Source organism: Hordeum vulgare, chromosome 5H (genome assembly GCF_904849725.1).
Source record: "Hordeum vulgare subsp. vulgare chromosome 5H, MorexV3_pseudomolecules_assembly, whole genome shotgun sequence".
NCBI classification, from domain to species: Eukaryota; Viridiplantae; Streptophyta; class Magnoliopsida; order Poales; family Poaceae; genus Hordeum; species Hordeum vulgare.
The window spans coordinates 458,115,268-458,143,141 of NC_058522.1; the positions used below are offsets into that span (position 1 = coordinate 458,115,268).

At 44.7% G+C, this 27,874-nt stretch overlaps 3 protein-coding genes across 3 annotated transcripts; 2 read left to right on the forward strand and 1 right to left on the reverse strand.

The window, feature by feature from the left end:
* The first annotated feature begins 275 nt into the window (after positions 1-275).
* Positions 276-3,586, forward strand: LOC123398590 (RHOMBOID-like protein 10, chloroplastic). Its single transcript, XM_045093047.1, has 9 exons — positions 276-523; positions 804-1,060; positions 1,165-1,219; positions 1,305-1,385; positions 1,475-1,571; positions 1,677-1,744; positions 2,623-2,721; positions 2,813-2,854; positions 2,937-3,586. Exons 1-9 carry the CDS (start codon positions 332-334, stop codon positions 3,078-3,080), a joined length of 1,035 nt encoding a protein of 344 aa, XP_044948982.1. The 5' UTR covers positions 276-331; the 3' UTR covers positions 3,081-3,586.
* A 350-nt stretch (positions 3,587-3,936) lies between these two features.
* LOC123398588 (inverted formin-2-like) lies at positions 3,937-10,208 on the reverse strand. Its single transcript, XM_045093045.1, has 5 exons — positions 9,631-10,208; positions 6,347-6,456; positions 5,895-6,266; positions 5,046-5,805; positions 3,937-4,378 (listed from the first exon to the last, which is right to left on the reverse strand). Exons 1-5 carry the CDS (start codon positions 9,857-9,859, stop codon positions 4,362-4,364), a joined length of 1,488 nt encoding a protein of 495 aa, XP_044948980.1. The 5' UTR covers positions 9,860-10,208; the 3' UTR covers positions 3,937-4,361.
* A 2,973-nt stretch (positions 10,209-13,181) lies between these two features.
* LOC123398589 (COBRA-like protein 1) lies at positions 13,182-17,499 on the forward strand. The gene is made up of 7 exons (XM_045093046.1): positions 13,182-13,333; positions 13,807-13,886; positions 14,449-14,908; positions 14,997-15,156; positions 15,250-15,527; positions 15,605-15,899; positions 17,134-17,499. The coding sequence occupies exons 1-6, from the start codon at positions 13,261-13,263 to the stop codon at positions 15,886-15,888; spliced, it is 1,335 nt and encodes a 444-aa protein (XP_044948981.1). The 5' UTR covers positions 13,182-13,260; the 3' UTR covers positions 15,889-15,899; positions 17,134-17,499.
* The last annotated feature ends 10,375 nt before the right edge of the window (positions 17,500-27,874 follow it).

Here is a 27,874-nt window from a genome sequence, read left to right on the forward strand (position 1 = left end):
GTGGGTTTTCCGACGGAAGCAATAACCGTTTTATTATTATAAAATATATATATATATATATATTATATAATAATATAGGTATATAGGTATATATAGATTAGGGAGAGATTTCAAGGGAGTTTTCTGATCTACAACTATTGAAGAGCATGCGGGCCGCAGAGGTACTTATGACATCGGAAAGGCCCATGATGTTGCCGCTAGGCAAAGGAAGCCCATGTGGCCCACCCGCCCACCGTAGTACGGTCCGATGCCGCGTCTCCAAGCAAGCAAAGCGAAGCTGTCCAATCGAAAGGCATCAACGGGGTCCACGACGCAGGCTTGTGGTGCTCCCATGGCGCCGTGGCTGCTGCTCCCCTCCTTCCCGTGGCCTCCCCCGCCCCCTCCCGGATCCTCCTCTGGACGCGGCGGCGGAGGCGGGGGAGGCGACGGCGGAGATTGGAAGCCGAACGTCGTCGCGGCGGTCGCCGGCGTCCACCTCGGCCGCTCCCTCCGCCGTCGCTTCTCCAGCCTCCTCTGCTCGCCGGTACTGGCGCTCTCGCTCAGCCTCCAATTCGCTCTTCTATTGTGACGCGGTCTGTCGGATTTTCACCGACGCGAACTGTAGCGTTACTTCTTGGGACTTGTCATTTGTAGCAATAAGCTGTGATATCCTTCAGTCTCTAGTTATACAGATGTTGGTCGGTCGTTATCATGATCGCCCGTGCTGCGTTGAACCCTTTCACTTTTCATGTTAGAAATTGGTTTTATGAATTTGAGAGCTCGCAGCGCAACCTAATCTGAACTGAAGCTTGTGCAATACCCAGGAGGTGCGGTCTCTTGATGTCTTGCCCAGAATAGGAGACATTTGGTTTGGAGGATCACAGCCAATTGACACACACCAAGTTCTTGGGGCGCTGGGAAATGTATTCTCCACATCGTTTGTTTGCAGCTCTGCTTTGTTCGGTGGGAATAGGTCAGGTGGGAGATACGTCGGTAGCGGAAATTTACAGCCCAGAAGGCCTCGTGGGATCAACTCGAAGAAGAGGCTGTGGACTAATGTCCTTCTTGCTGTTAACATCCTGTAAGTCCATGCTCAATTTAAGTTGCGTGATTCCCTCTGTTTTTATAGTATTAGCTTCCTTTCGACATTTGTGGATTAACACAGTTTTACTACTTTATTTAAAGGGCCTATATCGCTCAGATAGCATCACAAGGAAAGCTTATTATGTGGGGAGCAAAGGTTGGTACGTGTTGAAATTTCCATTTCACCTAAACTGTATTTATTTTTTGTCTTATGGGACTGCAATCATGATTTACGATGGAAGGTCAACAGCCTGATTGATAGAGGGGAATTTTGGCGTTTGGCTACATCAACAATTCTTCATGGAAATCTTACTCATCTTGCTGTATGTGACCCTTTTTCTATCGAGAATTAGAATTATACTATATTAAATCGCCATTGCTAACTTTCCTTCCTATCGTTGTAACAATGCAGTTCAATTGTTTTTCTTTGAATTCGATTGGCCCTACCGTGGAGCTCGTTACTGGCCCTAAAAGATTTCTTGCTGTTTATTTCACTTCCGCGTTGGCAGGTGTTTGTTTGTCCTTGTTACCTGTCTTTGTTAATTCATGGAGTGGCGTGATTGCTGTCTAGTTCCTGGTTCATAATTTATTCTTCATTCTTGGAACTGTAACAGGTTCGCTAATGAGTTATCGCTATTGTCAATCACCTTCTGTTGGCGCATCAGGGGCCATTTTTGGACTGGTATGTCTAGTTCATTTCCAAAATACAGTTACCTAAATATTTTATTGTGTGTGATCCAAAATCATGGTTGCTTAACCCTACATCACGGCATAATTTGCTAGCAATACGGAATTACGAAATGTCACTGATAGATCAGAACATAGATCATCTGTTGTAATTTGTTCAGATTGTTTCATCATTATTTCTTTCTATTCTACGACCTCTAAGTTGGAAACTTTAGTTTGACCCAGTTCTATGTACTATGTTGGTGTATCTTTTGTTTGCACGTCTTGATTGAGCTGGCCTTTAATGTACATCGTTTTGTCTGCCGTACGCCCGTACTTGAGCATTTGAAAAATATCATCTTGACCTTCTATGTACTACATTGGTGTATCTTTTGTTTGCACATCTTGATTGAACTGGCCTTTAAGGCCTTGTACAATGCAAGTTGCTTAGAAAAACAAACCGGATTTTGTCTAACCACTGGTGCTTATTTATAGAGGACAAACACTTAATTAGGCACCCCTGCTATACAGATAAGCACCTGGTGCTTAAGAAAAAAAATGTTTATTTTACTAAGCACCTTCCTAAGTGCCTTGCATTGTACAAGGCCTAATGTACATCATTTGTCTGTCGTACTTGAGCATTTGAAAAATATCATATCATTTTGACCCAGTTGTATGTACTACATTGGTGTATCTTTTGTTTGGACATATTGATTGAGCTGGCCTTTAATGTACATCTTTTTGTCGGTCATACTTGAGCATTTGAAAAATATCACTTCTAATTGCCACTAATATTTTGTACGAACGCGACGAACCGTGTTCCTGTTCTTATTTAGTTAAAAAAATCCTGATACACGTTCCTACATGATTTTATCACCTTATGTGCACCATCAGGTTGGTGCCTATGCTGTTTATACATGGAGGCACAGAAAGCTTTTGGGGCATGGAAGGGAAAGTTTAGAGCAGATCGCACGTGTGGTTATCTTAAATATGGTAGTGATTTTAATTTCCACTTACCTCGTGTTTCTTTGCTTTTGCTATTTGCTTTGTTCCATCTGAAAATCTCATGTATTTGGTTTGATAGGGTATGGGTCTCCTTTCAAGGGGCATTGACAACTGGGGTCATGTAAGTCTCCCAAACTTCTGCGTAGTTCATTCCGTGCTGTAATGAAATGTTTAGTTCATGAGTTTCACTTGATTAATAACAGCTCGGAGGCTTGCTCGGGGGAGTGGCTGCGGCATGGTTCCTTGGTCCAGCTTGGCAAAATCAGTATGTAGCAAAGGAGGGAAGGATGGTATTCAAAGACAGGGCGCCCATTCACCAGCTAATAGGCGGTAAAAGATCACGGTAACAGCGTGTATGATAACTGAGTTCCTATTTTTGCTGTATATAGTAGCTGAAAAACGCGGAACGGGAAAGATAAAAGAAAGCAAGAAGGAAGATTGGTACAACATACCAAGCAAAGGAGCAGCCGAAAACCATGGCTGATACCTAGTTTTGCAGAAGAAATCACCCACCATGTGTCCATGTCCATGTGTGGCGGCTGCTGAGATAGCTCTAGCTCAGAGAACACCGGTCCCTCTGTGTTCACTTGAGCTGGCTCCTGTGTTTGGATCACTTGCAACTGTTACAACTCCGACAGGGTATGGTCAGGCGATACTGACAATTGCATTTTACATGTTTATTTATCAAGCTTTGCAAGTGCTTCATTGATAATCCTTTGTGTAACTGAATTCATCTTGATCCTGGTAACCGGGTATTGACGATTCTTGTCACCGCTCTGTTTTCTTTCAGTATATTGGGCACCTGTGCTAAAATAAACATATTGGACAGCAATGAAAAATTCAGGACTTGTTACCCCTTTCTCTCGGAAGTTTTTTTTTTCTTGGTTTGGAATTTGCGCTCCTGCTTCAGCTTGATTTAACTGAACATGAGTTCACAGTACTAACTTGAACATTTACAAGTATTTTTTGGTTTTTTTGATTGGATGGCATTTTTTTGGTGAATCTGCACAAATATGGCACCGATCTAGTTCAACACACCAAATTTGGCACCATTCATTTTTGAGTTAATAATGTTGACAGCTTGGCCAAAATATAGCTTATTTTATTTCCACCTAGGTGAAGCACATGAAAGGCAGGCCAAACGCTGTAGCCTTTGTGACAAAACTTCGATATTTCAATAACATAACCAGGTGTGCCACGATATGAACGCTAAATTTCTTCTCAGCACGAAAAGGCCCGCATGAAATGCTACATCAAAGATGCACGTTGTAGTATGCTAAATATGTTACAATTAAGAGTATTAATACATTTTTCTCTACCATAAGCCCCTAACCCTTTGGCGAGACCTTACAATTTGGTAAAGGTGTAGGGCAGCCACCTTCGTGACATAAAACCCTGTAAATTAGCATAACATAGACCTATATCTACAGTTACATCCGCCTCAGATGGTCCGGGATTCATCATACAGTTCAAATTTACTGAAAAACAAAACCCGCCTTTGCAGTATCATATTGCGATTTCCTGTTCAGGAAGTTCCAAGCAGCAAAACTGCAACCACATCAACCTCTTACTCAGGATAGGTTTCTGGACAATGGAGCAGAAACATTGGAAGCAATCTGACCATCACTTCAGGAATGGAGGAGAGCTGCAAGTTCATACTCGAATGAGATTTATTTTGCTCATAAATTACACAAGGGCAGAGGACTAAAAAGCAAATTGAAGCAGCACATATGTAACTGAAGCAGACTTCAGCTGCCAGTATTTGTGGGTTTTCAAATTCGGATTTAATCAATGCAATTTCATTGACGGCATACCAATCCATATGGTACCAAAGAAACACCCAACGCACCACAAGGAAAAATATAGGTTAATTCAAAATAATACTCTCTCCGTCTCAAAATAAGTGTCTTTGTACTAAAGTTGAGACACTTATTTTGGGACGGAGGGAGTATATATCGGACGGAGGGAGTATATATCTTCTATCTTCAATATGACCGATCATTTAAAGGAAAATAACCCTAATAGTTTATCTACTACTCCCTCCGTCCCAAAATACTTGTCACACGAATGGATGCATTTAGATGTATTTTAGTTCTACATACATCCATTTTTATAAATTTTGCGACAAATAATTCCGGACGGAGGGAGTAGATACAAAACAATGCAGTAGATCCGTCGAGTGTCTCAATTCACAAGTCAATGTCTACTTGGCTAGAACTAAAACACTCCAAACCAACAATCAAAATATTAAACATTGAATTAAAAACACAAACCTGAGTAAATGCTACAGAGATAAGAAACGAGATACTTACAATATGGAGATGGAGCAATTGGAGGAGACTTGGTTGTTGTGCTACTTCGTTTCTTCCGTGGAGGCATTGAATGTCGAAAATGAGGCACTGGGGGTGAAGGTATCGGCATCATTTGATAAGTTGGTCCAGGGACTGCATTTGGCACACGATTGGGAGATGGTAATGGATGGGGAGGATCTACACGGACAGGGATTGGTGGAAATGCTGGAGGAAGGTATGGTTTATGAACTGGTGGGGATGGAACAGCGGATGGCTGTGGTGAATGCACAAATGGAGGCAGCTTAGGGCCACCATCAAAGCAGGGTGGTTTTAACATTGGCCTACCAGCTGGAGGAAAGGGGTTACAGTTAGGACATGGAAAACAAGGGGGGTGGTTTGGTAAAGGGGGAGAAGCCTGAGGAGAGGGACTAGAGGCTGGGGGTGTAAGGTGCGGGACGCTCCCAGATGGCGACAAATATGGCGGTACACTTGTAGAAGGTGATGGAGAGGGGGATGGATATGGAGATGGTGAAGGAGCTGGACTAGGAGATAAATCCGAGATTGAGTGTTGTAGATATGATGAAAGCTGAACTCCTTTTACTTTACCAAATACAGAGTGATTAAGTCCGAGGTTCCTCGCATCAGGTTCTTTGATTAGCTCAGCTAGTTGTTTCAATCTATATGGCAAGAGAATACTAGTCCCATCTAACACCGATGCCTCAATGGTTGCCGGGGCTTCAACTGAAGAACCAATTTCATTCCTGAACTGCAAATATATTCTCTGCACATGTATAATAGATGGTGAGCTTAAATTCAAAAATGAAACCAGCTGATCGGTAATATCATCGAAAGTGGTTAAATTGGCAATACCTCATAGGACCTCAAGTCCAATCCAAATTCCAATTGATTCTTTAGCTCTGTAAGATTACCCAAGATCTGACCAATGGAGTTGTTCAGCACAAAGTTGAATAGTGGGTCTGTGCTTGCCCATATAGAACCAGATTGCACGGGAACAACAGTAATTCCTCCAGGGAATTCCAACAACTCGATGGAAGATGGATACCCAAAAAGTGATGGTGTCAAGGATAGGTTCAGCTGCTTCAGCATCATCTCTATTAAGGATGATCTCAGTACACTAAGGGCTGGCAAACTTATCGAAGCATCTTTTGGATAAGGAAGAACACCAAAGACCACACGCGTGGAGTATTTAGAAGCTAAAGAGTGCATCGAAACAATGGAAACCTGTTTTATAACATATTTGGATTAACCAATGGTGAAGGCGGAAGAATAAAAGGAGTAAAGAAATAAGAAAAATTTGTCACCTTGCTATTAGGTACACCAATCTCTTCAAATATGTCACTCCCTATTCTGTCCATGTGAGCACCAAGGAATGATACTGGCTTTTCCAACGTGAAACCAACCTGGATTTTAGCTGAACCAGAGAAAGGAGTTCTTTAGTCGATATTAAAATCCACTTAGGCATCACTACATAATTCAACGAAGTAGAAAATACAAATACTAACATTTTACACACAAACATATAGCAAGTAGAAATAGAGAAGCTCTAGGAAAATGTTCACCAAGTTGGCCAAGATGAAGGGATAATGTGGTTTAGCTTTGCTGAGTTTGGCACAGTTTAGTATAACTAACCTAGTGGTAAAATAGGATTGATAGTAAATAGTTTGAGAGATAACGAGCAGTCAACAAAGAATCACTCTGGCACTTCCGCAAACAGGGAGCGCAGTCAACAAAGAATCACTGTGGCACTTCCGCAAACAGGGAGCAACTGGGGTATAAAAAGCTACAGGTCAAATACACTTGACATAATTGTGCCACAAATGCTAGGGGCTGGGAGCGTGTTTGGTTCGTGTCCTTGCTGCCGAATGCCTGGCCTGGAGCTTTCCTGGGAGCAGCCTGGTCTTTGTTTGGTTGGATTCCTGAAGAACTAGACCAGTGCCTGGCCTGGATCGTCCAGGGCTCCAGGCAGTTATTCGGACTGCGAGGCATCCTATTCCAGTAGCCTGCATCATGGAAAGCGACAGCATCACGCTAATACAGCACTTTGCAGATGGGTTACAGGCCAGTATGTCAGTATATATGTTCATTTAATCCTTTGATGGCTTCCCAGGCCTAGGGCAGTATCCAAACAGCTACCTATCCAGGTTTCCTGGCCAGGCTGAAAAAATCAGCACTTTCATTCGGGCATGCAGCCCAGGGCACGAGCCAAATTAACCCTGGATCCCTGGTTAGCACAGCCACCATTACTAGTGAGGATGAACAGGCAAGTCATCAAACAAATGATAATAACTCTAGTATACTAGCACGAAATCTTTATCTCAAAGGGAAAGAAAAAATGCATATAGGAGAACCAAGTGATGCAGAGATTACATTGAGCAGTAGAGCACTATGGCATTACCATATATAAGTAATATAGATATCAGGTATTAGATAGAGCACCTTAATTACATGGTACAATTTGATTGTCCTGCAAGCATCTAAGACACTCTTAAGTATAAGGGGTTTATATTCTACTTAAGCCCTTAGAATCCAGGGTTAAAAAAACATTAGCATAGGCAGTGTGAGTTTCATTAGAGGTGAGAACCCTGTTAGAATCTTGATGAAAAATATGATGAGTTTCAGAATGTGAGGTTGCTCACGCCACTTCAAACAGGTCCCAAATATACGGACTACTAAAAAATTATGATCTGACAAAGAACAATAACCATATTTTACGCTTAAGAATGTGTTCCTCCCTAAACTACAGAGAAAATATACCTTCAGTCCTTCACTAAACAAGTTATTGTCTAATACTCCATTTTTATTTACTCCACATATTAGCTTTGACTGAAGGCAAACTTTATAAAGTTTGACCAAGTTTGTAGAAAACAATATGAACATTCACAATAACAAATCTATATGATGTGAAAATATATTCAATTACGAATCCAATGTTATTAATTTGGTGGTGTATATGTTAATATATTTTTCTACAAACTTGTTGAAAGTTTATAAAATTTGACTTTGGACAAATATGCATAGTAAATAAAAATGGAGGGAATACATAGGCATGCATAAGTATGGTATGTCAACAACATAACACACAACCAAGAACATTTCACATAAACAATTAATAGCAAAATACGAGAAAACTTGTTATTAATCCATAACCTAACCAACGCCATGCAATGCTCGTGATAAATGAAGCCAATGACATGTATGAAAAGCCTCCATTTAGTTCACAGTTGAGACATTATAATAAAATAAGCATCTTATAAAGTAAACACAGTACAGTCACGTCTGAAAACACCAGTACACCACCAGCAGCTTGTGCAGTAGGAAATTCACAAATCCACGACCGCTGTTATCATGACAAACAAGTACACTGGAAACAAATCACACATCTAAGTTTGATAGAAACAAACCAAGAATTCTACACCCTGCGTGTTAAAAAACCCAAGAGAAACCACACCATACATCTAAGAGAAGCTGGTCAAAAAAGGAAAACCGAAGAGAAACCACATCATACAGGTACAGGCTGTATACAAAAGAAATTACAGGAAACAGAGTACCATGTTCATGTGACCTCTAAGGCTCCAACAAGTATATCCGGGAAGAACTTTTATGTTGCATCAATCATAACACTTGCCTTAAAACCCCAGGACATAAGAGAAAACCTAAATACGAGAATGCTTGTTATTAATCCTAACCTAACCAACACAACCATGCAATGCAGTGATAGATGAAGTCAATGATATGTATCGCAAGCCTCCATTTAGTTCACAGTTGACACATCATAATAAAATGAGCGACAAGGTAAAGTAAACACAGCACAGTCACGTCTGGAAACACCAGTACACCATCACGAGCTTATGCAGTAGGAAATTCATAAATTAACGACCCCTGTTATCATGGCAAACAAGTAGCATACATCCATTTCTGCGACAAGTAATTCCGGACGGAGGGAGTACTCTGGAAACAAATCACACATCTAAGTTTGACAGAAACAAGCCAATAATTCTACACCCTGCGTGTTAGAAAACCCATGAGAGACCACATCATACAGGTACTGGCTGTATACAAAAGAAAAATACAGGAAAGTAGCACCATGTCCATGTGACCTCTAAGGCTCTAACAAGACATTCCAGGAAGAACTTCGAATGTTGCATCAACCATAACACTTGGCTTCAAATCCCAGGTCATAAGAGCAAAACCGATATGAACTTTGTAATAGTACAAACTATCTAAGTAAGGTTTCAATTGAATCCAGAATTTGAAATTCAATACAACAAGAGAAGTAGAGAGCTAATCATTCACCAATCACAGACATTCGATCATCCCAGAGCACCAACCGAGTAGCTGAGTAGTAAAATCGTGCAAATCCTAGATCCAGGGAGGATGTATCGGAGCAGAGCACCGAACGGCAGCCTGAGATGATGAACTCGACACCTCGTCGATCCGCCTTCTAGGTCCTACCAAGTGACCTAGCCCTCAGTCAACCCAAGCGCACGCGCAATATGGACCAACTAAACCAACGAATCCCCAAACCCTCGGAGCAACCACGACCACGAGGAATGAGAACTCAAGCTGCTGGAGGCGGAGAGCTCACCGGCGAGGACGTCGGGGTCGCTGGAGAGGTAGCCCTCGGGGCGGGATGGCAGGAGGAGGAACAGCGCCGGGACGAGGACCCCGACGGCGAGCGCGAGCACGAAGACGCACCGGAACGAGACGGCGCGGCCGACCGCGCCGGCGAAGCCCCACCCTCCTCCTCCTCCTCCGCCGCCGGCGATCGCGAGGCCTCCCGCGCCGCCGAGCTCGACATCGACGGGCTTCCCCATTCCGAGCGCATCTGACTCCGCCCCCACGACCCTCAGCTCCCTGGCCCCCGCCGCAGCCACCCGCGGGGCGCGCGAGACGGCCGCCGGCGTCGCCTGGACGACTGGACGCGCCGCGCTTCTGCCTCCCGCCGGCGAGACTGTCGGTTAAGTAGGGTTTTTTTTTTCTCCCTCTCTCTCCACCACCTCGTCCCCCACCTTGGATTTATCCCTTGTTTTGTGCCCGTGGTGGGTGCCAAGTATGCGGGTGGATTTTCACGGGGAGGCTTCTCCCTTTTTCCTTTCCTTTCGCTTTGCTTATTACTCGTACTAGTGAGTGCTCGAACCATGGGCTATTTTTGCCTGCCGAGGTATAGCGAGTTGGAGGAGGAGTACGATATTTTGGTCTTTTACTGCGGCCATTTCGTTTGGGCGTCGGCGTCAGTGACGCTGCCTCTGCACTTTCGAACCACGCTCTGGCTCTGGCTCTGGCTCTGGCCGCGAGGCCAAATCACGCCTTGCTTTCGCGACCAACCGGGCATGTGAGGACATGTGGCGGGCTACCTAAGCTCTCACTTGCCATTTTTTATTATTATTATTTTTGCATCTCATCATCTTCGTCACAGGTCACTTGTCAACTGGGAGGCCGAGCGCGCTTTTGTTTTAGTGACCGTGTCATTAGGTGGCCGCTCTAGACTGGCTTTGGCTGGCGGTTCACCAGAGAGTTCCTACTTGTCTGTTTGTTCTACGCGTGCCGCGTGATGTGGCGCCACTGCGTGATAGGCGTCGTAACCCATAGAAACCCTTCTGTTCCACGACCTAGGGCATATATATAGATTAATTCAAAGATTAAATTTGGTCAGTTTTCATCAAATGTGCAGCGACAAATGTTTATTACCACCAGTGGTGGAAGAATATCCGGTATTCCCAACCTAAGGCCAACTCCACCGCGCGACCCCAGACGGACGTCCGTTTTCTCCGGATTCTGTCCGTCTGGTAGAGCGATGGGGTCGTGTCCGGGACTGTTCTGGGATGCGGTGGCCGTGCGTCCAGCGCGCGGCCGCATCCTTTTGTCCATATTGTCCGCCAGGGCCTAAAATGCCCATATTTTGTATCAAAACAAGTTTGCACATCAACCCAATCAAAATTGTCTCTAAATAAAATTGTTTTACAACCAAATCGAAATTGTCTTCAATGAACATAAAATGAACCAATACATCTATTGGTTGCCAATATGATCCCACATGTGCTCAACCAAGTCATTTTGAAGATCCAAATGAGTGTGTCAATCACGCATCTCACGATGGAAATGGACAAATTGTTGAAACGTGGCCTGTTCTTGATGCAGGGGCTCAACATTTTCACCTTGATAATCAAATCCTTGGTCAAAGATACTGTCATCACGCTCGTCCTCGATGGTCATGTTGTGCATGATCACGCAAGCAGTCATCACCTCCCAAAGCTTTCTTTCATCCCATGACAGTGCAGGGTTTCAAACAATACCCCATCGGGATTGAAGCACACCAAAAGCATGTTCCACATCCTTTCTACCACTCTCTTGCATTTGGGCAAATTTCTTTTTCTTCTCATCTTGCGGGGCTGAGATTGTCTTCACAAAAGTTGACCACTGAGGATATATACCATCAGTTAGATAGTATCCCTTGTTGTACTGGTGGCCGTTGATCTCAAAGTTGACAGATGGGGAGTAGCCTTCTGCAAGCCTGGCGAAGACTGGAGAATGTTGCAGGACGTTGATATTATTGTGAGAACCTGCCATGTCGAAGAAAGAATGCCATATCCAAAGATCCTGCGAAGCCATCGCTTCTAATATGTCAGTGCACGCTTTGACATGCCCCTTGTACTGGCCCTGCCAAGCAAATTGACAGTTCTTTCACTCCCAGTGCATACAATCTATGCTGCCAAGCATGTCTGGAAAGCCTCTAGCTGCGTTGGTCGCCAACAATCTCTCTGTATCAGCAACAATTGCCTGTCTCAAGTACTCAGGGCCAAACACCTCGATCACAGCCTGGCAGAACTTGTACATTAACATCAGACATGTTGTCTCACTCATACGCACATACTCATCCACCAGATCGCCTGGAATCCCATATACAAGCATGCGGATGGCCGCGATGCATTTCTGGTAAGAGGAGAATCCTAGCTTGCCAAGGGCATCCGTCTTGCACTCGAAGTATGGGTCATGAGCAACCACTCCCTCTCGGATACGATTGAACACATGCCTTGTCATACGAAAAACGGCGACGGGATTTATCCGGCTTGAAGATCGGTGTGTTCGCAAAGTAACCGGGCCTGGCCTCTCTCCCTTTTGCGGTTCAAGTTCGGAGCACGGCCAGGGAGTGACCCCGTGTACCGAGGAAGCTGTTGTTGAATGTGGTCGTGAACCATCACTACAACCACCACAATATCTTCATCATCGGACGACGAATCGTTCGATGAATAGATGAAATTGTGGAAGAAAAACTCGTCACTAGTGTCCATACCTTTGCGGGCAAAGTGTCGAACACCTTGCGCTCGTGGTGGCAAAGAGGTCGTGATGGTCACCTCGATGCAGGGGTGGTTGGTGGCCGGCTACCGGCCGCTCTGGAGCACTCGTCGGAAGCTGCCGCGACCGCCGTGGTACGTCGCGTGCGGCCGTATCCACTCTGCCGCCGGCTACGACGGCGACGGCCAAACCTCCTCCGATCGGCGCCCAAACTATGGCGAAAGCGCGGGCGTGGTGGCGGCCATGGCGAGACGGGGTTTGCTATGGACGACCGGGGGATGTGGTGGTTGAAGAACAGCGGCGGCGACGTCGGCGGGGCGGGGCGGGAGAAGGGGTGGAGGCGCTGGAAATTTTGGGAGTGCTTGTGTCCCCGACACGCGGGCCACGGGCGGATAAGGGCGTGCGGCGAGGGCGTCCGCGCGATGTCCGTTTCCCCCAAACTGGGCGCAAGTTTGGGCCGGGGATGGGTAAAAAACGGACGATATGCGGACATTTGTCCGTTTGGGTCCGCGTGTTGGACCGTGGTATTCGTCCGTTTTACCTTAAACGGACGCGCGCAGACAAAATGGGGTCGTGCGGTGGAGTTGACCTAAGGTTTGGGGAATTTTGGGGTTGTGCAAACGCTAGAGAGGAACAAGAAGGATATTGGCTAGAAAATAACTAAAAGTGGGGGTCCATTCTGCACAGAAGCATGTAGTTATCTGTACAATTCTCTCCACAAAGATCTGTGCCATCCAATTGCAATCCGATGGCTCATATTGATTTTTTCTATTTTTCCATCAGAGGCCGTTTTTCTATGCCAGTCGCTCCCCGCCCAAAGTGGCAAAATCCTCACCCTGCAACTTTCCCCTCCTCGTTCTCTTCCTCCCGCAGCTCTCTGTTCACAAGTTCCTCCTGCACTCTTGCTTCTTCACCACGAATCATGTTCTTGAGCACGAGAGCCATGTCTCCTGCATTGCTCATGTTCGCCCTGGCTTGTCTTCTTGGTTCATTAGGTCAACAACATTCTTCTCTCTAGCTGTCTTTTTTAGCTCTGCCGTAAACCTAGCAGCCAAATGCCCCCTCTTCTTTTTCCTACCTCTATAAGACGAGAGCATATATTTTTTGAACTGTGTAAGAACAGAGATTGGCAATTCTACAAATCCCTTTGCCGCTGTGTGAGCAGAGATTGTCACGCCATCCAAATCTTTGCGGTCACTAGCTGCCAGGCATCACGCTTTCTGTCGAGGATGTCTGTCACTTCTCCGACTCCCCTTAAATCAACGCCCAGCAGCCACGAAATTCTTTTTGTCTCTTCACATTCTGTGACAAAGTGCTTCGCTTGTCTAGTAGTTCTCCAACCTTGATCCTCCTTCTGACCAAGTTAACATTTTTACTCAGAGCCACGAAAGCATTTTTTACTTTTTACTCCATTGAGGTTTGTTGCAACAGGCCAAGTTACCAAATATTCCTCTGCTGTTTTCTGCAGGAGCCTACGACCCCCTTGATCCAACGGGCAACATCACAATCAGATGGGATGTGATGAGCTGGGTTCTAGATGGCTATGTGGTAAGGATGTATCACTTGTTGAACAACAATAACCCCTCTACAATTCCAAATTATGAAATATACACAAGCAAATCTTTTCCTGTCCAAGTGGTTACATAAATCTGACCTATGACACCTACCAACTGCATTTGCAGAAGGTAAATTATGGAATCCTTTTATCACTGATCTAGTTCTGCTCATCCATTTCAGATAAGAATTTAATTAGAGATTTAATTAACATGAAGCAAATGGTCACGTAAGTTACAAAATAAAGAATCATTGTATAGGCTGAAGCACAATAAGAAATATAGTTTTTTTTCACCCTGTAGAATGTTCAGGATACAATTTATAAAGGAAGAGAAAAGAAACATTTGGCATATGTATCTCTTGCATCAGTCAGAGAAATTACAATAATGAGATTACGAGCAAGCAATGACTGCTCAGGCATGAGACTGTACCTTTCCGTTGTTTGAACCCTCCACAAGCCAGCTATATTTCGAGTTCAACAGCCAGTGCAACAAATGTTTTATCCTCTTCCCAGTTTACTCTGCTTTCCAAATCCTGAATGATGTAATTTCTCCAGGCTGAGGTTTCACTATTCAACTATCAACAGTACCGCCACATTCAGCCACCGGGATGGAAGCTCGGGTGGGTGTGGTCAAAGAAGGAGGTAATCTGGTACGTGCAAGGTGGACAGGCTACAGAGCAAGGCGATTGCTCCAAATTCAAAGAGATTGTCCCTCACAGCTGCAAGGTGAACCCGGAGATAGTCGACCTGCTTCCCGGGGCACCTTTCAATAGGCAGAATGCCAACTGCTGCAAAGGAGGAGTCCTCAGCTCACTGGCACAAGACCCTGCTAATGTTGTGGTCTCCTTTGAAGTTTCAGTTGGTCGGTCAGGGATCACAACCAAGACCCTGGAATTGCCTGTGAATTTTACTTTGAAGGCCCCTGGTCCAGGGTATACCTGTGGACCTGCAACCAAGTTAGATAAACCTACAAAGTTCACTACACCAGATGGAAGGAGGAAAACTCAAGCCCACAGTAAGCCATTGTCTAATTTCTTGATGCATGGAAAGAATATCTCAGTAACTACGTAGCATGCATATTGACTGTTTGCTTCATTTTGCAGTGACATGGACTGTGACTTGTACCTACTCACAGTTTCACGCTCTGAGGTCTCCTACTTGCTGTTTATCCCTCTCAGCGTTTTACAGCGACACGCTTGTCACCTGCCCCAAATGCTCATGTGGCTGCCAAGATAACAGTACAAAACCAGGAATCTGTGTACAGTAAGTTACATTTGACATAACCCAAATAATAAACTAGAATGAAGAGCCAGCTTATTGTTCACTTATCTAACAGTGGATGCTACACTTTTACAGGGGAAACTCACCTGATCTTGGTTCTGTCATGAATGATCAAGACAAGAACGACTTGGCACCTCTGGTCCAATGCACTACTCATATGTGCCCAATAAGAGTTCATTGGCATGTGAAGGCTAACTATAAGGAGTACTGGAGAGCCAAGATCACAGTGACAAACTTCAACTACCGGATGAATTACTCGCAGTGGAACCTAGTAGCTCAGCACCCTAATTTCAACAGCTTGACTAGCATTACCAGCTTCAGCTACACAGCTCTGAACCCTTATGGACTTATGAGTGAGCACCTCTCCCTGGACACCTGATATTCCTTGTTTGAATATTTTTTCGGCTATTGACAAATCATCTTATCGCAGATGACACCGCTCTGTTATGGGGCATCAGGTACTACAATGATTATCTCGTGACTGCTGGACCTGATGGATATGTTCAGTCTGAGCTTCTATTCCGGAAGGACCCGTCAACATTCACCTTGCGGGCAGGATGGGCCTTTCCAAGGAGAGTGTACTTCAATGGCGACAAGTGTGTGATGCCACCTCCAGATGCGTACCCGTGGCTGCCAAACGCATCCACAAAACCGACCGTATCAGTTATCGTCCCATTGGTTCTTTGGATATTGCTAGCTAATCCCTACTCCTGAGAAGAATGAAGGTGCGTTATTAAGACATGCTTCTAGTCTAGTTTTCATGGTCGACTTTTTTACACCTTGTTTATGAAAATCTGCACTGGAATCATTTCATTCGGCCCTCATCCAAATAATTAGCACCCTGTTAAACTTTCCTGCAGAATGCAAGCCATTGACACCCTGATGCATGTAAACAGTGCCCTTGCAGGCCTGAAGTTGACACTATGACACAATCTTTGTTTTTTTACCTTTTTGGTACATTCAAGCACTTACCTATCTGCTTTGCTAACACTAGAGAATATTCAAAGAGCCGTGCAAGTAAAACAGTTGGTCATCTTGTTGCAGAACAGTCAGAATAGGTTGCCTAGAAAAAAGATTTTTCAGATGTTGTTGAAAAGTATCACTCCGTCCTAAAATAAATGTCTTAAGCTTAGTATAATTTTGTACTAGATCTAGTACAAAGTTGAGACAGTTATTTTGGGACAGAGGGAGTAGTTGGTAATGATGAAAACACTCTTTTCTGGGACGATTTATGGCTTGGCAATAACCCACTTAGGGAACTTTTTAATAGGCTGTACTTATTTAACTTTTAGTGTCAATTTTACAGTACGTAAGGTTTTTGAAGAAGGTTGGGATAGTATAAGATTTCGTAGAGTCCTTTTTGGTGAAACAGCTATACTTAGGGCCGAGCTTAAAACTTGCTGGGCTAATGCAATGTTATCTAAAGATAGAGATAGTTGTAGATGGCTTTTGACTAAGAATGGAGTTTTCTCGGTTTAATCTCTGTATAATTTTCTTAAGATGCAGCAGGTTCAGTGTAAATTTGAAAGCTTTTGGAGAATTAAAATACCTCTTATAAAGTTTTTCTATGGCTTACTTTTAAGGGCAGTATTCTAACTAAGGATAACTTAGTGCATCGTGGTTGGACAGACGATGAGCATTGTAGGTTTTGTTCTTGTAACTAAACTATTGATCATTTGTTCTTTGGTTGTAGTGTAGCCAAATATATGTGGAATGTAATTTCTTGCACATTAGATTGTAATGTGATGCCTGGTAAAATGGAAGAGATTTATGATTGGATTATGTCGTTTAAAGGAAATGGGGTGAGGCAGGTTGTGGCATATGGAGTGGCTGCGGTTTTATGGGGGTTGTGGAAAAAAATAGAAAAAAAAAGACTGCTTCCAGCATGTTTACCCTGCTGATCCTAGTAGTTTGGTAATAGTCATATCTCAGCTGTTATTTTCTTGGTCTATTCTACAGAGGAAAAAGCTCCAAAAAATCCGTTGCTACGGAGCCAAGTTGCTGCTGGTAGTGGCGTCTGATTCAACAAGAATAGAGGCTGGGCACCGTTGACAAAGACTGGAGTGAACAAAAGGAAGCAATAAGTTGAAGTGGTGAAAACAAAGGTGATGTGAACTCTGAGGATGTTGTCGCGTGCTCTGGTTTTGTTTCTTAGGTGCTATCCTTGTTCCTGGTATGCTTTGTTAGAGATGGACGCTGCTTCAGTTTCTTTTACTGTAGTTTTGTGTACTTCCCAAGTTCCCAGAGTAGAGGACTTGTCAGTAGGCTCTTGGTAGAAAAAAGACCTATGTTACTTTCTCTGTGTTATCAGCTTCTTAATTGAAGTTCGGGACGTTGCCCCTTAAGGCCTTGTTCGGTTGTTTGAGAATTGAAGGGGTTTGGAGGGGATTGGAAGGGATTAAATCCCCTATAAGTCAAATTCCACTTCAATCCCCTCCAATCCTCTCCAATCCCCTCCTTGTTGGGATTAACCGAACAAGCCCTAAGGGCATCTCAGGTCCTGCCCCCAACAGGCCCTCCAGGCTCTTTTTTTCGTCGGTACTAAAAAATCTGTCCAGTCACACTTTCAAGACCTCGTTTTTCATTAGTTTGGACCGAAATTGACGCCGAAGGACCATACCGAACCCAGTGTATCAGGGACCCGGGGACGTCGGGGGAAAGAAATTTGACGCGAAAACAAACTGCGCCAAATCCCTCCCGCGTGGACCCGCCGAGTCAGCGAGACTGGGCGTCGCCGAGAACCTTCGTCGTCCTCGTCGCCTTGGCTCCCGCGCCGGTTCAATGCACCGGATTCCAAGGTCTGGTGGTGCAGTGACGGCAAGCCGCTGCACGTCCCACCCCTTCCCGCCACGCGTGCAGACCGCTCCCGCCCCTTCCCCGCTATAAAAGCCGCGTGTCGCCGCCGCTCGTCGCACACTCGCCCTCCACCTCTTCTCTCATTTCTCTCACATCCATCGTCGGAAACTTTCCCTAGTCCATGGTGGAGCGGTTCCCTGGCGAGGAAGCAGCCGCCAACTGCTTCGGTCGCCGGTCGTTGCACGAGTGGGAGGCTCAGGCCATACACGAGGCCAACTACCAGGCGCCGCCAGACATGCGCGTGTCGGGCACCTAGAGATTGAGCACCGGAGGAGTCCCCGTGCCTCCTCCACCATCCGCCATGGAACGCTGCGGCGAGATCGCACACATCTGGGTATCTTTGTCGGAGCACACGCGACATGAAGAAAGGTATGTCACTGACAATCTTCTTCTATGGACGGCGTACTTCCAGCGCCGCCACGCTAACCAACTCGCCTCCACCAACGGGTTTCCAGCGCCAAGGGGCGCCATAACTCCGATGGCCGTCGCCAGTGGTGGGGCGTCCCCGGGCGCACGCTCCACGCCGTCCTCGAGCACATCGAGGGCGGCAACGAGCCGTCAGTGGAGTACCCAGTGTCATCGCTCTTGCGCCGGAGTTGTCGAGGCGAATGGCAGGGTTCGCCTCCTTGTCCTCCACCCGCTCCTCCGGCACGACGCTATCGCTCGCCACAGTGAAGGCCGAGCCCCAGGAGACGGCGCAGCCGTGGCGGCAACCTCGTCATAAACGAGTGCCGCCTCCAACCTTTGCCTCCCCGCGGCCACCTTCGATTGGTCAGGCCGAAGAAGTAGAAGGAGTCAGCGCCATCGCGGGTGGTCGTCAAGCAGGAGCACGTCGACATGGGCACCAACCTGGACACCGGCCTGAAGTGGTCGTGCGACGACTATGTTCGGGAGGAAATGGAGCGCCAACGTTGTGCTCTGGAGGAGATCGTCGCGCGGCGCTGCGATCACAAAGAGGGCAGCGTCATCGTCCTCGACGACGACGAGGAGGAGACGCCGGTGCAGACCGCACCCATCCACAGCGGCGATCTAGGGCAAGGCTGCAGCAAGGACGACGCGCAGGACGGCGATGACGGAGACTACGCCGCCTTCTACTAGCTCCTCGGCATGAACTAGGCTACGGCGTAGTTTTTTATGTTCTTATGTAACTTTTCAAAATTTATACAAATTTTAATGAAATCTCCTAAGTTTTGTCCATAATCGCCTAAATTTCTTCGAATTTGGTCCGATTTTAGTTTGAAAAACGGCGTCGGGCGGGCGACCTTGGGGGGGGGGGGGGAGAGCCCATTTTACCGCCAGTTCACCCCCAAGCGGTGCTATTTCAGGGCCTTGAGGGGGGGGGGGGGGCGCTGGAGATGCCCTAAGTCGAAAAAAAAGGATTACTTTCCTCAATTTGCTCAACTAATCAATCATTTTGTTGGTCTATCACTCTGTAATTCTCATGTTCAATTGCTCTCGTGCTTACTGCTTGCAAAGGTCATGATACAACTGGTAACACTTGTAATTTATCGCAAGAACGTATTCACGTATGCATTAGATCGATATATTTGCAAATCACTCATGCCATTATAAACAAAGATTATATGCTATGGATCCAATAAAACAAGCTAAATTGCCAAACAGCGTCAACACTCAAAAGTAGAATAGCATTGTAAAGACATCAAGGAAATGCGAGGAAAACAAACCGCTGCAGCGTACCCAACACGATGTACACAAAATCTACCAATTCTCTCCTACTGATTTTCACATTTACAATAACAAATAGGTCATCTAATCAGCAAAGAAAAACAGAAAACAGGAATTAAATAAGAAGAGAAGAAAATGCGCCCTTACGTGTAATAGATAACAAGCTCACAAAGCTTTCTTGTTTTACAGAATGCAATGTAATTCAAGCCCGTGTTGTACCTCTCGGAGAACAGGGGCTAAACCTCAACCATTGGGCTAGTAAAGAAAATAGGATATTTTAATCATTTCTTTAACACTAAAAGTTGTCAAGAAAAGGTACTTCAAAATATAGAAATCAACATCCATTAAGGGCATGTATGCAAGCTTAATTACCAACCGCATTATAAGTGATCATACATGTTCTTTTTGGTGGAGCAAATTTGACAAATGTCATTTTGTACTGATAATTTGGAGCTGACGAGACTTGTTCATCTCTAACATAATTTTATATTAATAATCGAGGGGGGGGGTGGCTCATATATTTTTCTCCAATGCACACCTAAATTCTTGTCATTTTGTATTAAAAGGAATCTAAGGGAAATTAGGGGTTCATATGTTGTGTTTATTAATGTAGAGAATTGCACCATCTTACTAAGCAAAAAATGCTTTACATCATAGCATCTTAGCACAATACTTAAGTTGCGAGTGATAATATTGCACTTAGTTAATATAACATTCAACTAGAAGGTCAAAATCTCCAGTAACATGATGTGTCAAAATAAAACATTTAATTTTTGAGTCATCCTGTTAAAATACTAAATAACAATATTCTAACGAGGTGAATTTTTTAAAGGAAAATTGTAGTTTCATACCAACCACCAAACAACGGTCATATACAACTAATTAAGAATTAACAATCATGCAATATCATGAATAGAAAGTAAGAGTAACACTAAATAGAAAGAAGAAGAAATAACTTGAGTGTTTGGTTACTGATCTAATAGTTGAACCTCCCTCCTTTGTCATAAGTAGTGGGGGATTTCACAACAGAAAGTGTTTAGAACCACAAGGACTTCCATCATTCTTGATCATATCCAACTTGGTGAGGTCGTGAGATAACAAGAAGAAAAAAGCTAGATAGCTGGACGCTAGTGGCTAAGAACAAGAAAAAAAAGGGTCCGACGTTACGGCCGTTCCCGGCGCCGGTGTCGGATCGAACGACGCGTGAATCCAGGAAGGATTTTTTGAATGCGCTCGTCGCTGATTGTGGACCAGGGGAGAATCCCTGCAGCATGGGCCAATCGGAGTTTGGGATATATGGCCCAGATTAAAGCCCATGAGACAGTCTCAGATATTACTTTACGGACGACGTCTGACGTTGATCCGCTGGTTGATCGAGTGTTTTTGGGACCTAGGGTTCCTACTCTTGTGAGGCCAGGGCTCCCAACGTTGAGACCGGGGCAAGCCGCATGAGTGTCTCCTCCGGACAGCTTCTCCTCAGCGTGCATGACAGGCTGGGGGCTTCCACCGCCGCCGAAGCCGGCTCTTCCGCCCGCTCGCCCGAGGGGCAGGGGCAGCGTGCTCCTCAGAATTCCTCTGAGAATCCTGGGTCGATGGGATCGGCGGTAGGAGGTGATAAAGCTATTGCTGATGGTACGATCAAGACTGCTGACTTGCATCGTCAACAACCTCGTGGCAAATGGGGCGACGATGTCGTCAATGCCTATGGGGACGGCCAGCACCGCGGTTCATCTTCTTCGGGCGGTGCACGTGGTTATGCTTGGCAAGGCACCGGAGGAGGTGGCAGAGGGTTCAACGGACCCCCGGGTAACTTTATTCAGGGGGCTTCGGGTCCTCCCAATCCAAAACGAGGTGGGTACAGACCTACTTGGGGTGGTAAGGGAGGGGAAAGAAAATTGAAACCACCTAATCAGCCTCAACCAACAGCGGCTGGAAAGGATGCTGACAAGCAGAGCGATACCAAGGCCCCTAAGCTAACGGGGCCGAAACTTGGGACAGTGAAGGCTTTGGCTCAGGTTCAGGTTTAGGTTGTGTCCACTGAGGCTAATCAGGCGACCGACAGGATCAAGGCTAATGACAAGCCCGAGGGAGGTGACCGTCCCTCCAAATGGGCGCGCAAGAAGGAGAAAATGACTTGTTACCGGTGCAGTGAGACGGAGCATTTCGTCTCTGAATGCAAGGCCGAGTCGTGTGAGCTTTGTTTAAAGCCAAAACACGGCACGACAAACTGTCCACTAACGGTTGGACCGATGCCGGTGGTGACTATTTATGGTGTTTGCTGTCCAGAGCTTATGTTCTTTGAATCGCGGACTGCTACGTCGGGGTCCATGTTGCAGACGCAGCATATACTGACACGGTAACTGTCACGCGGGGCACGATGACGGCTGAGCAAGTTGTGCAGCAATTACGGGAGCTAGTTTCTTTGACTTTCCGATGGGAACCAGTTACGATTGCGGACAATGTGTTCAAGGTGGTTTTCCCCACGAAGGATGATCTCGCGCGTTTTCTCAAATTTGGCATGTGTAGGGTTCCTAATAGTTGTTGTGTGCTTGAGTTTGATGCCTGGAAGATTGAGGAGCCACAGGGAGTTCCTTTACCCTAGATTTGGGTCCGTTTCTCGGGAGTACCTTCAAAGCCGCTTAATGATTTTTTGGTTGCTTGGAGCTTGGGTTCTCTCATTGGTAAGACGGAACAAGTCGATATGCCTTTCACTCGTGCGAAAGGTGTGGATAGGCTGTTAGTCAGTGTAGTAGACGTTGAGCTCATTCCTGATGAAGTTGTCTGGACTCATGCGGGAATGAGATATACACTTCATGTTGATATCGAGAGCCCACCACTCTTTGATGAACTTGATGCAGACAAAGATGTTCATATGGCAGATGGAGATGATGCTACTGGTCCAAGGGACTCTGATGGGGATCACGATCCGTCTGGTGCTTCTAAAGAGAAGAAGCCTGCTAACCGGTCTGCTAATACTGGTGGAGCGGGTGGTACTTTGGTGACGACACCTATGAGCGAGCCGAGGTTTGGTTCTTTCGAACCTTCCTCTGCTCCGTCTTAGCTTGGGGGCTGCAGGACGATGATGGACAGGTTGGGGCGGTCCAGCCGTCGCCGCTTAAGGCACTGTGGAAAGGACCTCGGGGAGTCGCTGGTCTGAAGCTGCCACAGCCAAAGGAGGACCTTCCTGCTCTCTCCCTTGTCGAATACCTCGATGGTGCAAGGATCGAAGGAGCTTCAGGGATGGGCGCTATGCTGAAAGTGCTCGGGTCTAATAGCACACTGGATGCCGACCTGCATGCAGATTCTCCTGAGACTGGAGCTCCTGCTGCCACAGATGGTACAATCGCAGCTTCAATGACGACGGAGTCAAGACTACATCCGCTTATGGATCATGCGACTGACGACTTACACATGTCGACGTCGGGACGGGCTGGCAGTTGATGTCTACGCATGCTTCTATTCTTGTAGACTATGTTGGGCCTCCAAGCACAGAGGTTTGTAGGACAGCAACAATTTCCCTCAAGTGGATGACCTAAGGTTTATCGAACTCAGGGAAGTAGAGGTTTAATATGGTCTCTCTCAAGCAACCCTGCAATTAATATACAAGAAGTCTCTTGTGTTCCCAACACACCTAATACAATTGTTAATTCTATAGGTGCACTAGTTCGGTGAAGAGATGGTAAAATATGGGTGATAGGTTTGGCAAAGCAAGGTAATATAAATCTGAAATAAAAATGGCAGCAAGGTAGCAAGTGAGAAAAGTGAGCATAAACGGTGTAACAATGGTGAGAAACAAGGACGAGGCTTCATACTTTCACTAGTGGAAACTCCCAACAACATTAACATAGTCTAATCACAAGATATTTCCACTAAAACATGCAATGGAGACGTACTCATAGGTCATTCCTTTGTGATCAAGAGAGGACGAGAATTATGTAGGACTACAAAAGCACACCTCAGAGTTTGTAGTTCTCATCTATGGATTTCCCAATGTCACCGCGACCATCCAAAGAGAGTACCACAATCACCACAACATATCTCAAGGATAGTCAAAGACAAGCACCAAGAGACTCTCAATCTTCAATCAATTCACAAAACAGGAAATCACTCATGAAAATATTCTTCTAATCCATGTCCAATAGACCGGTGTCACCATGGTCTCGGGGATTATACTATATAAGAACAATTGAGTACACCAATCCAATACATAGAAGAAGGGGAAACATCATGGGATCACCCTAGATTAACATAGCCTATGATCACAATTAAGATCACATCATGGGAGAGAGAATTAACCACATAGCTACTGCAGAAGACCTCGGCCCCGAGGAGGAACTACTCCTGCTTCATGAAGGGAGGAAGCAACGTCGATGGAGATGAATCCGGGGGCACTTCTCCGTCCCGGCAGAGTGCCGACACAGGAATTCTGGTCCCCCGAAACTTGACGAATGGCGGCGGAGGTCAGAATTGCTTCTCGAGAAAAGGGTTCGGGAATCAGCGTTTCCTCCACGGGGGTAAAAATAGGAGCCAATGTAGGGCACCATAGGAGGTGGGACCCACCCAGGCGGCCTGCTGGCGCGTCCAGGGCCCATGCCGCGCCGGGTGGTCGCCTGGGTGGCCCGTGGCCCCCCTCTAGCCCATCTTCGGTGATCTTCGGGCTCCCGTCACGTTGATTTTTATATATTTTTCTGGAATTTTTGGGGCTTCGGAAAATTGGGTAAAAACCCCTGCAAAAAAGACATCAGCAGACAGAAACTGGCACTGGGTGCACTAAGTTAGTAGGTTAGTCCAAATATGTGAAAAATGATATAAAAGTGTTGCAAAACATATAACAATGTCACCTAAAAGAGCATGGAACAAGCAGAAATTGTAGATACGTTAGGGACGTATCAACATCTCCAAGCTTAATTCCTGCTCGTCCTCGAGTAGGTAAATGATAACAAAAATAATTTCTGTGGTGACATGCTATCTCACATATTAGAACTACAAAGTAAAGAAAGTAAGATATGCAATTTAAGTCAAGACAATAACAAGCAAGAGTCTATATCTAGTATTGAAGTTAGCAACATAAGAACATAAAGGTGCAAGAGCTCTCGCTGTCCGTGACTCGAATGTCTCCAAATAGTGTTTGTGTGCAAGAAGTGGGAGATGGGTTGAGAGTAAAAATAGTTTTTTAATTGAGAACTCAATCTATTAAATTTTCACACTTGGTCTCCTTAGGAATCTTATTTTGACTCATCCCCAGGCCAACAGTCATGTGCAAGTCAAAATGATCCTCTCCCTTTCAACTTTGAGCACTCATGCAATGGATGAGCGTAAGCAAGATATATTGGCACTTAGGATGGAAAATAGAATAATGATGAGGAAGGAAGACAAAAAGGGTGTGAAAGGCTCACATCAATGAGGACAATCATAGGTGAGAGAAAATCAAATGATAGATATGATGTGAGGAGTAGGGATTGGCATGCAACGGATGCACATATGAGCTATGATAAGCTCTCCAATGGAACTAGTGGGGGTGCATCCAACTTGTTTTCTCATGAAGACCTAGAGCTCATTTGAGGAGGCTCATCATTGGAATATGCAAACCAAGTTCTACAGTGTAAAGGTCCCCACATAGTTATGCATGAATGATAATCTCTATGTAGTACAAATATAACAATGGAGTACGAGTGTGGATCTTTCAAAAAGGAATAGTAGTGTTGCCCCTTCTTTTTTTTCTTTTTTGTGGTCTCTTTGGCTCTTTCTTTTTATCTCTCATTTGTCCTCTTTGGTATCTTTTCATTTTGTCCTCTTTGGGATCTTTTCCTCACTTAAGGGCAACACTCTATTTTTTTTTACAAAAGTAGCTAGAAAAATCTTCACACTTTATAGGAAGTACTCAACATAAAGAACAATGATAACTATCATGATGTATGCAAATGTATGCCTCTGTCAGTGTAGCAGGATATATAATGATACTAGCGCGTCATGTAGCAAATAATAAGGGCACAACCCAACTATCATGCGGCTCCTCGACCAAGCAAAAGCATGTATGACATGAAGGTCAAGTCATGAGATAATGGATGTTCCATGGCAATGTATCTCGGAAAGGCTATGGAAATGCCTTAATAGGTAGGTATGGTGGCTGTTTTGAGGAAAGATACAGTGAGGCTTACGTATGACAGAGCGTATCATGTCATGGGTGTGGATGCACCAACGGAGTTTGCACCAACTCTCAAGATGAGAAAGGGCAATGCACGGTACCGAAGAGGCTAGCAAAGTATGGATGGTGGAAGTGCCAACAATCGAATACTCACATTAGTTCGAAGAACTCATACACTTATTATCGATAACTCTCTGTCTAGTCAGGAAATTCACAAAGAAACAAGCACCGCGAGAAGGAGTGTTTGGGGGTTTGGTTATCCTTGCGCATCCTCGACCCATGGTAACATGAGGGTACTCTATATATTCCAACCCCTCCAGAGGTTAGCGATCAATTTAATAGCTAGAGTTCTCAACTAATTTTAAATTTTTGAAAAACACATGGATTTCCCAAAATACGACACCTATCACTAATAGGCTCAAGCTCTCGACACCAATAGTTCAAACATTACTCAAATCAATACCTCAAAACTATTGCATGTTACCACTATACTTAAATAACAACCTTAATTACCTACTCATGCAAGACACACAACTCAATGCAAACAAGCCAATCTCTAAACAAGATAGTTCAAGAGAGATCCAAAATCAACCTAAAGAAATAAATAGCTCTTAAAATAATAGGTATGAAAACTAAGAGCTAAGCATGATAGTAGCTATGGAAAGACATAGAACACACAAAAAGGATAAACATGAAAACTCATGTGGTGTTCTATGTTGGAGTGAAGCATGCTTCTCTCCCAAGCAAAGAAGGATAGGATCCAACTTGTTATGAACAGCAAGCAAAACTAAAACAAACTAAAAAGTAAAGATCAAGATGCTCCAGGCATAGCACATAACATATGAAGTGATAAAAATATAGCATGGAGATGGACGAACTGATGATTGTTGATGGAGAAGGGGATGCACGGGGCATCCCCAAGCTTAGACGCTTGAGTCTCCTTGAATATTTCTTGGGGTGCATGGGGCATCCCCAAGCTTGAGCACTTGACACTCCTGTATCTTCTTTCATCATCTGCCATCGCATACTTGAAAACTCCCTTCATACGCAACTCATCATAAGCTGATTAGACTGGTTAGTTACCTTAATAAAATAATTAACTCTCTACTGGAAATAAATACTTTCAGGAAGAGTTTCTGTTTCTCAAGGTTGCCAAAAGGTTTTTTTGCAAAGAAAAAACAAGCTTAGGCTTTGCAAAACAATGAAAATGCAAAGCAGGGCAGAATCTAGTAAAAACAGACGAGCAGGTAGTAAATAATTTTTTCGGGGCACTTATGCAACTCAAATTAAAAAAATCAGAACTGACTCCAGAGATATAATTATATATATCATGCTGTAAAAACAATTCAGATCAAAAATATGATCTCGTGATTTTAGGCGAATTTTTCTACCAGGCAGACAGAATCTGTTTCTGGACATCATGTCACAATTTTTGCACTTCCTTGCAATCGGAGGCTAAAACTTGGCACAAAGCTTAAAAATAAAGATACAATGATGTTTCTACAGTAGTAACAAACATCAAGACCACTAAAAAGGAAAGTAAAAACTCAAAGTAAAGATAACAAGGGTTGTCTCCCTAGAGCTCTTTCTTAATAGCCATAAAGATAGGCTTAAGATTTTAATGATGCTCTCGTAGGAATAAGAGTTGTAGAACAAAAGAGAGCATCAAGAAGCAAATATCGAACACATTTAAGTCTAACATGCTTCATATGCATAGGAATATTGCAATGGAATAATTTGTTGAAGCACAAAGGAATAAGCATAGGAAGGAAAAACAAGTGGAGCTTCAAAACCTTCAACATAAAGAGAGGGAACTTGATATTATTGAAATATCTATAAGCATATGTTCCCTTCTCATAATAATTTCCAGTGGGATCATGAATAAACTCAACAATATAAGTATCACATAAAGCATTGTTACCATGATCCACATGCAAAAAGGTACTCTTACTCTCCACATAAGCATAATCTTTCTCACTAGTAATAGTGGGAGTAGGACTATCATAAACAACC